Here is a 12,494-nt window from a genome sequence, read left to right on the forward strand (position 1 = left end):
AAATGTTCTTCTCTGGTTTTACTAAAAATCAGTATATCATCAAGATATACAATCATGAACTTTTCAATGAATTCTTTTAACATCTCATTCATCAAGTGCATAAAGGTACTAGGGGAATTGCTTTACCCAAATGGCATCACCAACCACTCATACAAACCTTCATTGGTTTTAAAAGTTGTCTTCCATTCGTCCCCTTCCCTAATTCAGATCTGGTGGTATCCACTCTTCAGATCGATTTTTGAGAAATATGCTGCCTCGCTCAAATAGTCCATCATGTCATCCATATGTGGCAATGGAAACCTATACCTAATGGTAATCTTATTGATGGCTCTCGAATCTGTGCACATTTGCCACTTTCCTCTTTTTTTGAAAGCTAAAATTGTTGGAACTGCATAGGGACTTAAACTCTCCCTTATCAACCCTTTATCCAGCAATTCCTATACCTATTTCCTAATCTCCTTGTTGTCCTTAGGACTCATTCGGTACGCTACCTTGTTTGGTAGACTAGCTCTATGTATAAAGTATATGCGATGACTGATACTTCTCTTAGGAGGCAATTTATCTGGAAAATCTTCCACTACAATGTCACTGAACCCCTGCAACATGCTTTGAATTTCTTCAGGAAAATCTGCAATTTCGATGTGTAACAACATTGTTTTTGGCCTCCTCACAACAGCATATTTTATCTCGTTGTTTTTTATTTGTTCAAAAAATTCCTTTCCTCCTACTAGTAATGCTTTGGTTCCACTAGTTTTTGTTTCTTCCTCCTCCTTAATGGGTACAAGCATGTGTTTAATCCAATCCTTGACAAACTTGTAGCAGTTTGTCTTTCCATCATGAACTACCTTCCTGTCATACCACCATGGCCTTCCTAACAGTATGTGACATATGTCCATAGGCATAATATCGCAAATGACCTCGTCCTTATACCTGCCAATATGGAACTCAAATTCACAATTTTCATCAACCAACAGCTGATGGCCTCTCTGCAACCACGGCACCTTATAGGGAGTGGGGTGCTTCAACCACTTCAAACCCAACTTCTCCACCATCTCTATGGTGACTAGATTATTCGTACTTCCACTATCGATAATCAGCTTGCACCATTTTTTGTGTGACTTGCAAACTATCCGAAATAATGCATTTCTTTGAGTTTGTTCAGCTATCTCCTTTGTTGGCTTTAATAGTACTTTATTCAAAATTAAGGCCTCCCCTATCTCTGGCACATTCTCTACTTCCTGGGGTGGTGCCTTTGCTTCCTTAGGCTGTGCAACATATTCTCCTCTTGGACTAGCTTGTTCTCCTTCAGGACAATCAAAGGATCTATGCCCCCATTTGTGGAACTTGTAGCACTGGTAGGCAACTCCTCTACCTCTGCCATTTCCCCTTCCTCTCTAATATGGCCTTCCTCCTCTGGTGCTGCCTTCTTTTTCTGCTATCCCTGAATTCTTGGAACTACTACCCTCTTCACTATTGTTGGCAGCTCTTCCTCTGCCATAGGATGGTCCTTTCCCTCTGCCAGTTCCTTGTCCTCTCCTAGAATTCTGTTTTCTCGTGATATTCTCTTCTGCCTTTATGGCACTCAGGTATGCTTCTTCTATGTTCCTTGGAGAGAGAATGCTTATCTCGTCCAATATTTCCAACCTTAGGCCATTCACGAACCTTTTTGTCTTTTTCGAGGTGTCTTCCATGTAACCAGCTCTCAAATTCACCCAGTAGAATTCTTTAGTATATTCCTTACCGTAATTCCTCTCTGCTTCAAATTCTATACTTGTCGATGCAGGGAAATCTGGTAATCTTTGGGAAAAAATCTTCCCTTCATCTTGGCTACCATTCTTGGCCATTTCTTAATTGGCAACTTATTCATCCTTCTTCTCTCTACTTGGAAACTGTCCCACCACAAGGCTGCGTGTCCTTTCAGCTTGGATGCAGTGAATTTAAATCTCTGATCTTTGCTAACCTCCTCACATTCAAAATATTTGTCCAACTCGCTAATCCAGCCCAACAATACTTTTGTGGACAAACTGCCATCGTAATTCAGAATCTCTGGCTTTGGCTTTCTACTAGCCAACAAGACTAACCTCAATAACCTGATTTCAGGTCCGTCCTCATATGATCCATCCATCGCAACTACAACTTCTTCTTCACTGTCATCTCCTACCTCCAGATCCCTTCCCCTTCCTGCTTCTACTGCTGCCAAATGGGTATTCAGGATCCTAATCTCTTCTCGTAATCCTTCTTCTGCTACTCTCTGAATACCTCTTCCATGACCTCGTCTTCCAACTTCCATTTCTTATGAAAAAAACTCAAAACCTGCTCTGATACCACAATATGATGGCACCAGCCCATTTAACCTCACAATTAAACAATAATTAAGAGTGTGATTAACTCTTAGGATAAAGTGACATAGATATTTTTGCTGGTTTGATTGCGCATTAAATTAATGGGTACGGTGGTTGGTGTGAGGGACACCTGTCCTGGCCTCAAACTCTACTCTCCCATGCTTGGGTTTACACTCTGAACCCTTGCTCACTTTGGCATTTTGACATTGTGGTTTTGGTTGTTGTTCATTGTGAGGGTTTTACACTGTCGCTTTGTGTTTTCTATGGTTGCTGTAATGGTGCCCAACTTGCACTGGAAGTTTATGGTTTCTATTGATAGTTCTTTAGCTGTTGTCAGTTGGGTTTCTTTGAGGCATTATGCTGGTTATTTTTCTAACCATCGTGGAGGGTTTCCCTTGTCCTGTAACTCTGATGTTATTTGTGTGCTTTTGCTATATAGTTGTTTGTTTGCTCGCTCAATCGTTCCTCTGGTTAACTGGTTAACTTCTCTGTATTTTTCTTTTGCATGTTGCGGTCACAAGGGACCAGGTCCTTGGCTTTTCTCATCACTGACAAGGTAAGCTCTCTATCCCTACTGTATTTCCCTTTCACTGTTTTTGCTTTTACTAAGGGTAGCCACTCCTTGTGAGTAAGGACTCCCTCTTGCGGCTGTGACCTGGTCACAGGTTCCTCTCTCTGGTGTCGTCTGCTCCTCTGGTAAGTTCTCAAACCCTCTCCTTGTGGTTGCATGCTATTTTGGTTTCAATTTGTGCATTCAGTCTCTAACGCCTCTCTGTTGGCAGTGTCTGCATGTGGGTGGTGCCTTTGGACACCCTCTTCCACGACTGTTGTTGTCTAGTGAACCTGGTAGGGTCGCTCCTCATCACTGATATATGTTTCATTTTGTTTTGGTTGTGGTTCCAGCACTTTGGTTGTCTAGGCTCTAAGGGCCTTGGCTCTTCGTTTACTGTTGGGCCACCTTTTGCTATGCCCTTATGTGTATTTATTTTGTTCAACCACCTTTGAGTCTCTTCAAGGTGTTCAATCCCTGGGTCTGTTATCGGTTGCCTATAATGAGACTTGTCCCGTCTTGAGAATTGTTGCCTGGTATTTTGTAACTTATATTCGTGCAAGACTATTATTTGAAAAAGAAAGAATTTTGTTTATAAAACCTTGAGTTACCTGGACTTGCAATGCGGTCATTTTTAAGCTGAGACTATTGATTCTGTAGAGGGTTTCTCCATGTCGTTTGTCTACTCTTTGTGGGCTTGATATTTGTTACTGGATGGAATTGTAATTTTGCTCTTTGTTATTAGAATATCTTCAACTGCTACTAGTTCCATCTTCGAGACACTCTATTGCTAGATAACTGGTAGAAAATAGTTTCTTTGTAAAGAAAAAGAAATACATTGCTCTGGTCTTTGCCAATGCACACAGTAGTTTAATGAAAGAGATTAATAGTTAGATATAAATTAAATACACTACTCTATCTTGGTCAATGCACACAGTAGTTTAATGAAAGCGATTAATAGATAGCTGTAAATGGATACAGATATTATGCATGGAAAAGAAATTCTTTTTTTATTTTCTTCTATTCCGTCTCATGTAATCGAACTGTTACAAATGTGGTATATTTTCCTTTTGAATTATTTTGAGACAGTTTCTCACAACTGCTGGCAGTTATAGATGTAGTTACATGGTTATGATAATTGTTCTCTCTTTTTTCTTATTCTGTTGGAATTTTTTTCGAAAGACAACTGTTAAATAAAATGCATAAAAAGAAGACAAAAAGGGTTCCTGTGATAGCCTTCAACCTACTATCACTCTACCATAATGTTTCTAACTGCTACTTAACTAATAAGTTAAAAAAAAAAGTAAGACCCTAAATGTTGTTTAACTAACAAATAGAAATGAGAGGTAAATGATAATGTGATCTTGTCCTTCTTAGCTGATACCAAACACCCCAGCCATGATACCCTCAGCTGGATGCTCCTGCATCATCTACCCATGGTCTGCGAACCATGGGATTGTATAAATAGAGCGAGGCTCTAAGTAGTTTGAGAGCATAAGGAAAGAAATTAAGAACATATGATGTGTGCAAGATAGATCTGAAGTGTAAGGTCTAGTTTTGGGTCTCCGAACTTGGGTCAGTCCCCCATAAGCCAAAAATGCCTCATAGGAATAATATTATGTTGGTTATGCATTCGCAGTTTAATTGGGGATCACTGTAGTTTTGGATTTCCCATTCTTTCCTAGGTTTTTTAAGGAAAAACTTTCACATCAGATCCCAAATCTAGGATCACCTTGTCCATTTCAAACTCTCTGCTTTGTGTATTCAATCTCATCTCTCGACCAGTCATTTTCTTACCTTTGTATACTTTATGTATTATACGATGTTCAAGAAACTTTCCAATGCAGTTGTTTATTAACTCTTGCAGTCCCTCCACTTCTTTCTAGTCCCTTAGAAGCTTCATGCAAGTCTGTAAGAAGGATGTGAATACTGAAGGATTTGTTTCTTGCACATCAATGACTTTTTCAGGCTTCTCCATTCATGTAATTTGAGTCTTTGATGTGGAAGCTCGAGAATCTACAAAGCTCTTTTTCGCCTCCATGAAATTTTCCTTTTCCTTATGCAAATCAATTCCAACATCTTTGTTAGCAGCCTTGCGCACCCATATATTTTCTTCTGGTTGTTTTCATGTGGCTTTATCTTCCCCAATAGCTATACCGCTTTGTGTAACTATATTAAATTTGGGCCCATCTTCATGTGGTTCTGATCTCATCATCTAGATTTTTGAGTGGGATGTTGGTTCTTATTTTCTTGCATATTTGCAATGAGTACAGGACAATACTCTATGAAATGATCAAACTATCGACAATATTGACAAGAGGGGTGTGTCAGGTTCTGACAATCTTGTGTAAAGTGGCTTGGTTCCCCACAATTGTAGTAGATAATCTGTCTGCAACCTCTTCCATCTCTTCCCCTTCATCCTCTTCCTCACCCAAAAATACTTCGTGCGTTGTAGGTGTGCCTTGACCTGATGAGGGCATGTCTCAGTCCATATTCTATAAGTTGGATTTATGTCCATCATTAACTCATAACTTCGACAATTGCATTCATCATGGCATATAGACTTATAGAAATTGTAGAATAGTTGTTGGGGAGTCTGTACAAACCTCTGTAACAAATGGCAATTGTTTGTTGAGTGTTTTCCTGTTATTTGGCATATAGTGTGTTATCACTCAGAAGTCTTCCCTAGAAGTTATCGAAATAAGGAATATTTCGAGGTAACCACAAACCAATCTTCAAACTCAGGTTCTAGCCAACCTAAGTCCATAGAGGATTGTCTCTTTATAATTTAACTTTGTTTGAGTGGGATTTTAGGCTAGTTGTTAGTGTTCATAAAGTTTTGATTTTGGTTGGGTGGTGGAATTCTAGGAATAGATGGATAGAGCTAGTTTCTTCAATCCATTGGGCTATGGAGTCAATAAAAGAATAGCATAACTAGATCATATCATTAAATGGAGTGTTCACAGGATAGGCTAGCAAAGCAAAAGGTAAATCTTCAAGGGCTAATGGATGGAATGATTCTAACTAGGGTGAAGGACACTTAAGAATCCTTGGACCGGTATCAGAAGGAGGAATAAAGGGTGATCATCAACAAAGGGCAATTAAGAATCCTTTGTTACATAGACCACAAGGAAAAACACGGAAGCTAAGGAGTAGCTAAGAATTCCTTAGCTAAGATAGTTTAGCAGAAAACATTAAGAACGTAAATAGTCAAGACAAAGTGCATTGAAGCAAGTTCTGAAATATCATTCCTAGTTTAACATTCAAAATTCATAGAAACACATATGACTATTAAGAAACATAAAGAAAAACAATAATACACATGAGAGAATACTTATTCGATTTTCGCTTTACACAAGAATCCTAAAAATGTCTAAACTTTATTCCATGATCCAGCAAGCCAATCCAGTTTTTGATACAATTAAGACTTTGATTTGAGAGGAAAGTCTACAAAAATGTCTTTGAATCCACCTTAAATACTTCGAAATATGAAGTATTTATACAAAAAAATTTACAAAATATCTCATAACAATTTGAGATTTAATCTATGGAATTAAAATATCTTCAAGCAAGAAGGTAGGGACAGATGGAAAAGTACATCATGTTGTCCCTCTTATTGTGGTAGTGTTGTTTGTTGCAGTTGAATTTGATCCCTTTAAGCTGGCTGATATTTGTACGCTGGAATCATCTTTATCTTTAATCTTTCATTGATACTCTTTAACCTGCTACTCTTTGACACTGTTGATCTACTTCTTGCCTATTTCATCTGGCTGCCTTCAGATTTACTGTGGTAACTTATAGTAAATCTGTCATTTTTTCCCACCATTCACCCTCAGGTAACTTTACTTTGAGAATTCTTCTGTAGATTTCGTCTGCCTCTGTGTATTTGGAAAAATTAGGCTTGGTGACAAACAAATGTTTCACCTCATGCTCTAGAAAAAACAGATTCTCCAAAGTATCATAAAATACTTTTCTAGTTGCCAAGGATTTGATACTTGAAGTGCTTGCTTGTTCCTTGGCCAACTTTCTTAGTCTATCAGTGTAGTCCAGTTGGGTCAGAAGTTTATCATGAATGACCATAGGACTGGGAAGGCCTTTGTCCCTCAAAATTTTAAAATTGGCCATGAATCTGTCACTGGCCACCTACATATTATGGCATTTTTCTTATAAGTTAACCATGAGGTTTCTTTCAAAAAGAACCTTTTTGAATTATCGGATGGCTTCAGTCCTATCCTCTATACCCAGCTCATTTAGCTCATGTCTGTTCTTGTTGTTCAAGAAGTGAATGAGTCGATTAGCATCCTCAGGCTGGTCTCCCAAATCTTCCTTTACTTTCTGAATAGCCTCAATGTCTACTTTCACCAATTCAATCTACTCAAATATGACTTGAATTGATGGCCAAATATCATTGGCAGAGTCAATGATATTGAACCCAAAGCATATCTTTGGTCTATCCTAGTGGCTTCTGCAGTGTTAAATCTTCTTCTAGGACCTTGATCTTCTCACCCATCCTTAGAGATTTCTGTGTTTCTTCTCTCTGTTGAATTATGGCAAGCTTACAGTCAGTTTCTAAGCTTGCCACTTTCTCCTTTTGATCCAAGTGGACGTTGGTGTCCACCCACCTATCCCACTTAGAACCCCACAATTGTCTCCTTCAGTTTTTCAGTTTCCGTAATTGTAGCACAATTTACTATTTTTAGGAGTTTTTCGGGTCCTAAACTTCCGCAGCCGTTTTGAGGCCCTAAACGAAATTTTTTGGGAAATTTGGGAGCAACATGGGGCCATTAACCAATGTTTCTCTTTCCAAAGTTGTAGTGCTCGAATAGATCTTTCTAACTAGCTATTGTATGTGTCAAACGAAGATCGGGTGCCAAAGTTACAACCCCGAGAAGTTGATGTACCAACTTACCCAAAACGGGGCCCACAATTTGGCGTTTCATCTTCTAGGGTTAGGTTTTGGGATGTGAAGGGTTTTCCATTGTTTCTCAACAATAAATAAGCCTTCGAGCCTCATTGTCACACAGTTCAGAGGCATGTAGCTGCCACATCTCTTCTCAGAGATAAGCTACCATCGCCCTAGCTGGTTTATTTCCATTTCTGTTTGTAAGCATATTTCAGTATTTTACATTAATGAAATGAAGTATTATTTGAGCTGCATATTTGTATTTATAGTTATCTCTGTAATTTATTGTGTTCCTGCTTAAATCTGAATAACCTTTAACCTTTTGAGCTCTGTGGCCTGGATTGACATTTCCTACATGGCTTTTACCAGCTCTGTTGTTTTCTCTGTTGAAGTACCTGCTGCTGTAGATTCAGTGGTGATTGGAAGTGTTATGGTAGGAGGAGCTGTGGATGCCAATGATGTTGCCAATGTTGAAGGAACTGCAGTAGAAATAGTGGGAATGGAAGTCCTAGAAGTGGTGGCCAACTCACTTTGTTTAGACTGAATCAATGTGTCTAACTCCTCTGTTTCTTTCAGTTGGTCATTTAGCTTTAGGACCAAGTCCATAAGCTCTTCTTGTCCTTTTTGTGTCTCCAGGAATTTTGTTTTTTGTGGGTGATCTAATGATGGAATCTTGAGTTGCTTCTTCAAATCAGCTATGTCATCATTCTTCTTCTTTATCAATTTTTTAGTGGCCTTTACATCTTTGGGATCGTGTCCCAACTCAATGATTAAGTCCTCTAAGGACTTGATTCTAGTGTCTTTGGCCTATGAAGAGGCCTTCTCCAATTGGAACTTAGTTGATATGTTATTCAGGGAGTTTTGCAATTGGTGGGCTATGATGGATTTCCCTATCAAGGTGGAGTAACTCATCTCCCCTGTCTGTTTGTGCAACTCAATCTAGTCAATAGGATGTATGTCCTTCGCTAGTACTTCGAAGTCTATATTTTTGAAGTCTACTATTTCTTTTGGTTGCTGAGTAGTAGGATTCATAAATGTAATATGCATTTTTCCTTCTTTCACATCATAGGCTGACATAAGCCTCATCTGATTAATAGGTGCTATTTTTAAGTACTGTGCATAAGTTTGGGCTTTTAGACTCTCAATTATGGTTTTTATGTTCTTGTACCTTTCTCTGATGTCTTGGTCCCTGTCAGCTAGCATCCTGAATGAGGACACTTCAACACTCTACTGCCTTTCCAACATCTGAGTATATGATGTTCAAGGTTCTAGTGTGTCCCCAGAGGGAGTGGCATGCCTACTTCCTTCTCTCTATGATGGTGGCCCCAACTATTTCTTCAGTGAATTCCTGTTCAGAGACATGATTTAACCTTTGCCTTTTGACCAGGCTGGTCTTTGCATATGTATGTGTGGTTGCTTTGCCTGATGTAGTGGCCTCTTCCCTATTTGAGGCTTTTCTCATCATTTAGAGGAGTTTGCAGGATAGGGGGAGTACTCATGATGGGCTCTGGTATACCTATTTTAGTTAACTCCTCTAATTGGTCTGGCTATTCTAACTCTTCTTGCACTTGGGATTCTTCTTCTATATGTGATTCACTTTGTGCCTGAGATTCTCCTTGGGCCTAAGATTCTTCTTGGACTTGAGATTCTTATTGGAATTGAGACCCTCCTAACACCTACAGGAAATAACCCTAATCAAGTTGTTTCTCTAGATCAGTTAGACCATTTTCAATAGCAACTTCAGTGTTATCCCTGTCCACTAAAGTATTCTCCACCCATTCCAATCTATTTGCACATTTTTCTATCTTAGGGATTCGGTGGTGAATGTAGGGAGCCATATTGTTTTTCTGTCTTATGTTGTAGATGAAGTCCAAGGGATCATATCTCCATATGAAGCTCTGTTTTAGTTTAAGTCTCTGAAGGATTTGATCCACTTCTTTTCTAGCTTCTCGACTATTACACACAAAGAGGCCTAGTTGATCTTTGATTTTGAGCTTGGCCTTATTTTTGGCTTTAACAAAATGCTCCTCATCTGAATTGATTATCTGCCTATAGTACTCCAGAGCAAATAACATCATTGGGAGGTATCTAGGCAGTTTATATGGGGCCAACTCACAGCCATAGATGCTAATTTCAGTGTGATTTTGGTACAAGTATCAATCTTCCACTTTGTGTTGTTTTGAAAACTGCAGGATCCTCCTGATATCTGAACTGATTCTTGGAGGAGAACTTCCTAACAACATGGTCACTACAAGATGTACAAAAATATCTATGAAGTCTATGTATGGGTATGGTGAGTCATACTTATGGATCAAATGAGTCCAGAAAATCACTGACCTGGGGTGACCTTTAGTATCAAGCTTTTGGAGAGTAATGGGGAACTTGTCATCTTGGTAATATAAGAAAAGGGTGGTATGAAACTGAGGAATACTTGAATACTCTCTCATTTCTCATCCTAAGAAATTGGTCGTGCATCCTATCAGCTATGAACTTGGCATAATCATACATGACAACAGGGGGTTGTCCTGGAGTGAAAATGGACATGAAGGCTAAGATTATTTCATCTATATATTCATTGGTAGTATAGCCTAAGATACTAGATATCATTGCTACAATGTCCTGGCCAAATTTAGAAAATATGGTATATATATATGGGGGAGGATATTTTGGAATATGTTTTACTTTTGCAATGAAAGTTTGGAATATTTCACCCAGCTTTGCAGTGGTTAGCTTGTGGAATTGGTCCAATAAGTCTCCAATTGAAATAGGGGTTATATTTTTCCCTAGTTGAAGTTGCCGCAATTCATTGATTGACTCGGCAGTGATGGTGAAAAGTATGGTTTGGTCCAGGGACATCACTGCTCTTTGATTTGGGAGGCAATTTGCATGGCAATAATGGACAATTTCTGGAAAGATGTGCACCACCAAGAATTGATACTTGGGCAAATTAGACTCCCAAAGGCTTATTTTATCAACATGGTTTAGGTATTGGTCTCTGTACTGGCAATATAATTTGAGAGGAGATTCATGGACAGAAGTGTCCTTGATTTGGAAATCTTTATCAGAAAGGGGAAGGTGGTCCAAGTCTAGGTGAGGAGTGGAAATTAGTCTGACATCCATGGCAATTGGTCCTACCATTCTCAGTTCTTATGGATTTGTGAATGGGGGAGGTAAATTGTCAGTCTTTTTGGGCAAAGGAATTTCAATTCTAGGTGGGTGTTAAGTTACTAGAGTTTCCCTTTAATTTCAATTAAGAAAACTTAGTGACTGGTTCGGAGATTGATAGGGCTTTTCAATGGATTCTAGCTTAAATACCTGGAATCGAAGAGAACTGGGTCTAAACTAGGTAATTGGTGACTGTGCACGGTTGAAAAAACTTTAAGTAGGCTGGAAGGCAATTTGGAAGCTTTAAGGTGTCTTCGGGGTGCACTTGTACATGGGTTGGCAGCTTTTGATGTTCATAGGTATGTGCATGGAAGCTTTCAATTGAAAAACGATAAAACAATAATTTGGGGCTTTTTTGGATTTATGCGCGAAAATTCAATTTGGTAGGTACGGGTGTACAATGGTTGTTTGTCATGTAGCGGAGTGAACAATGGCATTTTTGACATCTAGCGGGGTGGCGGTAAGTGGTTTGTTTCGCACGGCTTTTGGTAGATTGGCGGTATTGGTGGGAGGTCGCCCGATTCCATTCATTGAGCACCACATCACCTCGGGGACCTAGAAAAAGATAGCCCATTTCGAGTGGGTAACATTCGGATTTTGGGCCCTTTCGAAATCAATGTGGGCCGTCGGATGGGGAGGGGAGAGAGCGTGTGGTGGTCGGGCGATGGAGTTGCACAAAAGGTAATGGGGGGGGTGGGGGCGACAGGAATTTAAGCGCAGTGGTTTGGCTTAATGAGGGATTAAGGCAAGGATTAAGGTATCGAGTGAGATTTAACTGTGTTTTTAACTAACTTAATCGAGGATCAATTAGTTAGTGGGTTCAGGGTTGAAAACCTTAGTTTATATAATTAAACTGGGGTGAGATATATATATATATATATATATATATATATATATATATATATATATATATATATATATATATATATATATATATATATATGGGAAATGGGTTTTCACTAAGGATTTAATAAATAAGTTAATAATTTAGTCAAATGAGCTGAAGGGGCACCATACCCTAAGCATACGATTTTCATTTTTTAATGGTATCCGATTAAACTTAGGATATAGTGTTTTTTGTCGGTTTGTGATTTTGAAAATGTGTAATGTAGGGGAACAAATACTTTTCCTAGGTAAAGTGATTTAACCTTAGGAAAGAATATTATTTAGGGAAATGAATGAACTTAAGGGGGGAATAAATGCTTATGAGGGGATTTAGTACTTATTTCCTATAGGTCATTGAGCGGAGGGTCTGGTCCCTCCAAAAGTCAGAGAAATGCTTTGAGCCTCTTTGACTTAGGGTTTTTAGGTACTTTGATCTTTATTGTGGGAAATTAGTTAAGTAAAAGGTGAAATGAATGAGGGGAATTAATTAATTTACTTTGATATTCATCTGCATGCTTGAGTGCCCATTCACATATGTAACTTTTATGATGAAATAGATGATACACATGCTTTTGTCTAATCAATCGTCAAAATTATACAACCTTTCTTCTACTTGCCCATCTACTCATCCTACCATTTTTACTTCTCT

At 38.8% G+C, this 12,494-nt stretch overlaps 1 protein-coding gene across 1 annotated transcript; it reads right to left on the reverse strand.

Moving 5' to 3' along the window:
- Nucleotides 1–443: 443 nt before the first annotated feature.
- Nucleotides 444–1,052, reverse strand: LOC149152433 (uncharacterized). The gene has a single exon (XM_089443477.1). The coding sequence runs from the start codon at nt 1,050–1,052 to the stop codon at nt 444–446; it is 609 nt and encodes a 202-aa protein (XP_089299603.1).
- Nucleotides 1,053–12,494: the final 11,442 nt, after the last annotated feature.

This window comes from Pinus tabuliformis, chromosome 9 (genome assembly GCF_031772625.1).
Source record: "Pinus tabuliformis cultivar Carrire ecotype Pingquan chromosome 9, CPIR1, whole genome shotgun sequence".
Lineage (NCBI taxonomy): Eukaryota > Viridiplantae > Streptophyta > Pinopsida > Pinales > Pinaceae > Pinus > Pinus tabuliformis.

Bases quoted from the DNA above. Each gene is read 5' to 3' on its own strand.
- LOC149152433 (XM_089443477.1), bottom strand. From the start codon at position 1,052: ATGGTGGAGAAGTTGGGTTTGAAGTGGTTGAAGCACCCCACTCCCTAT.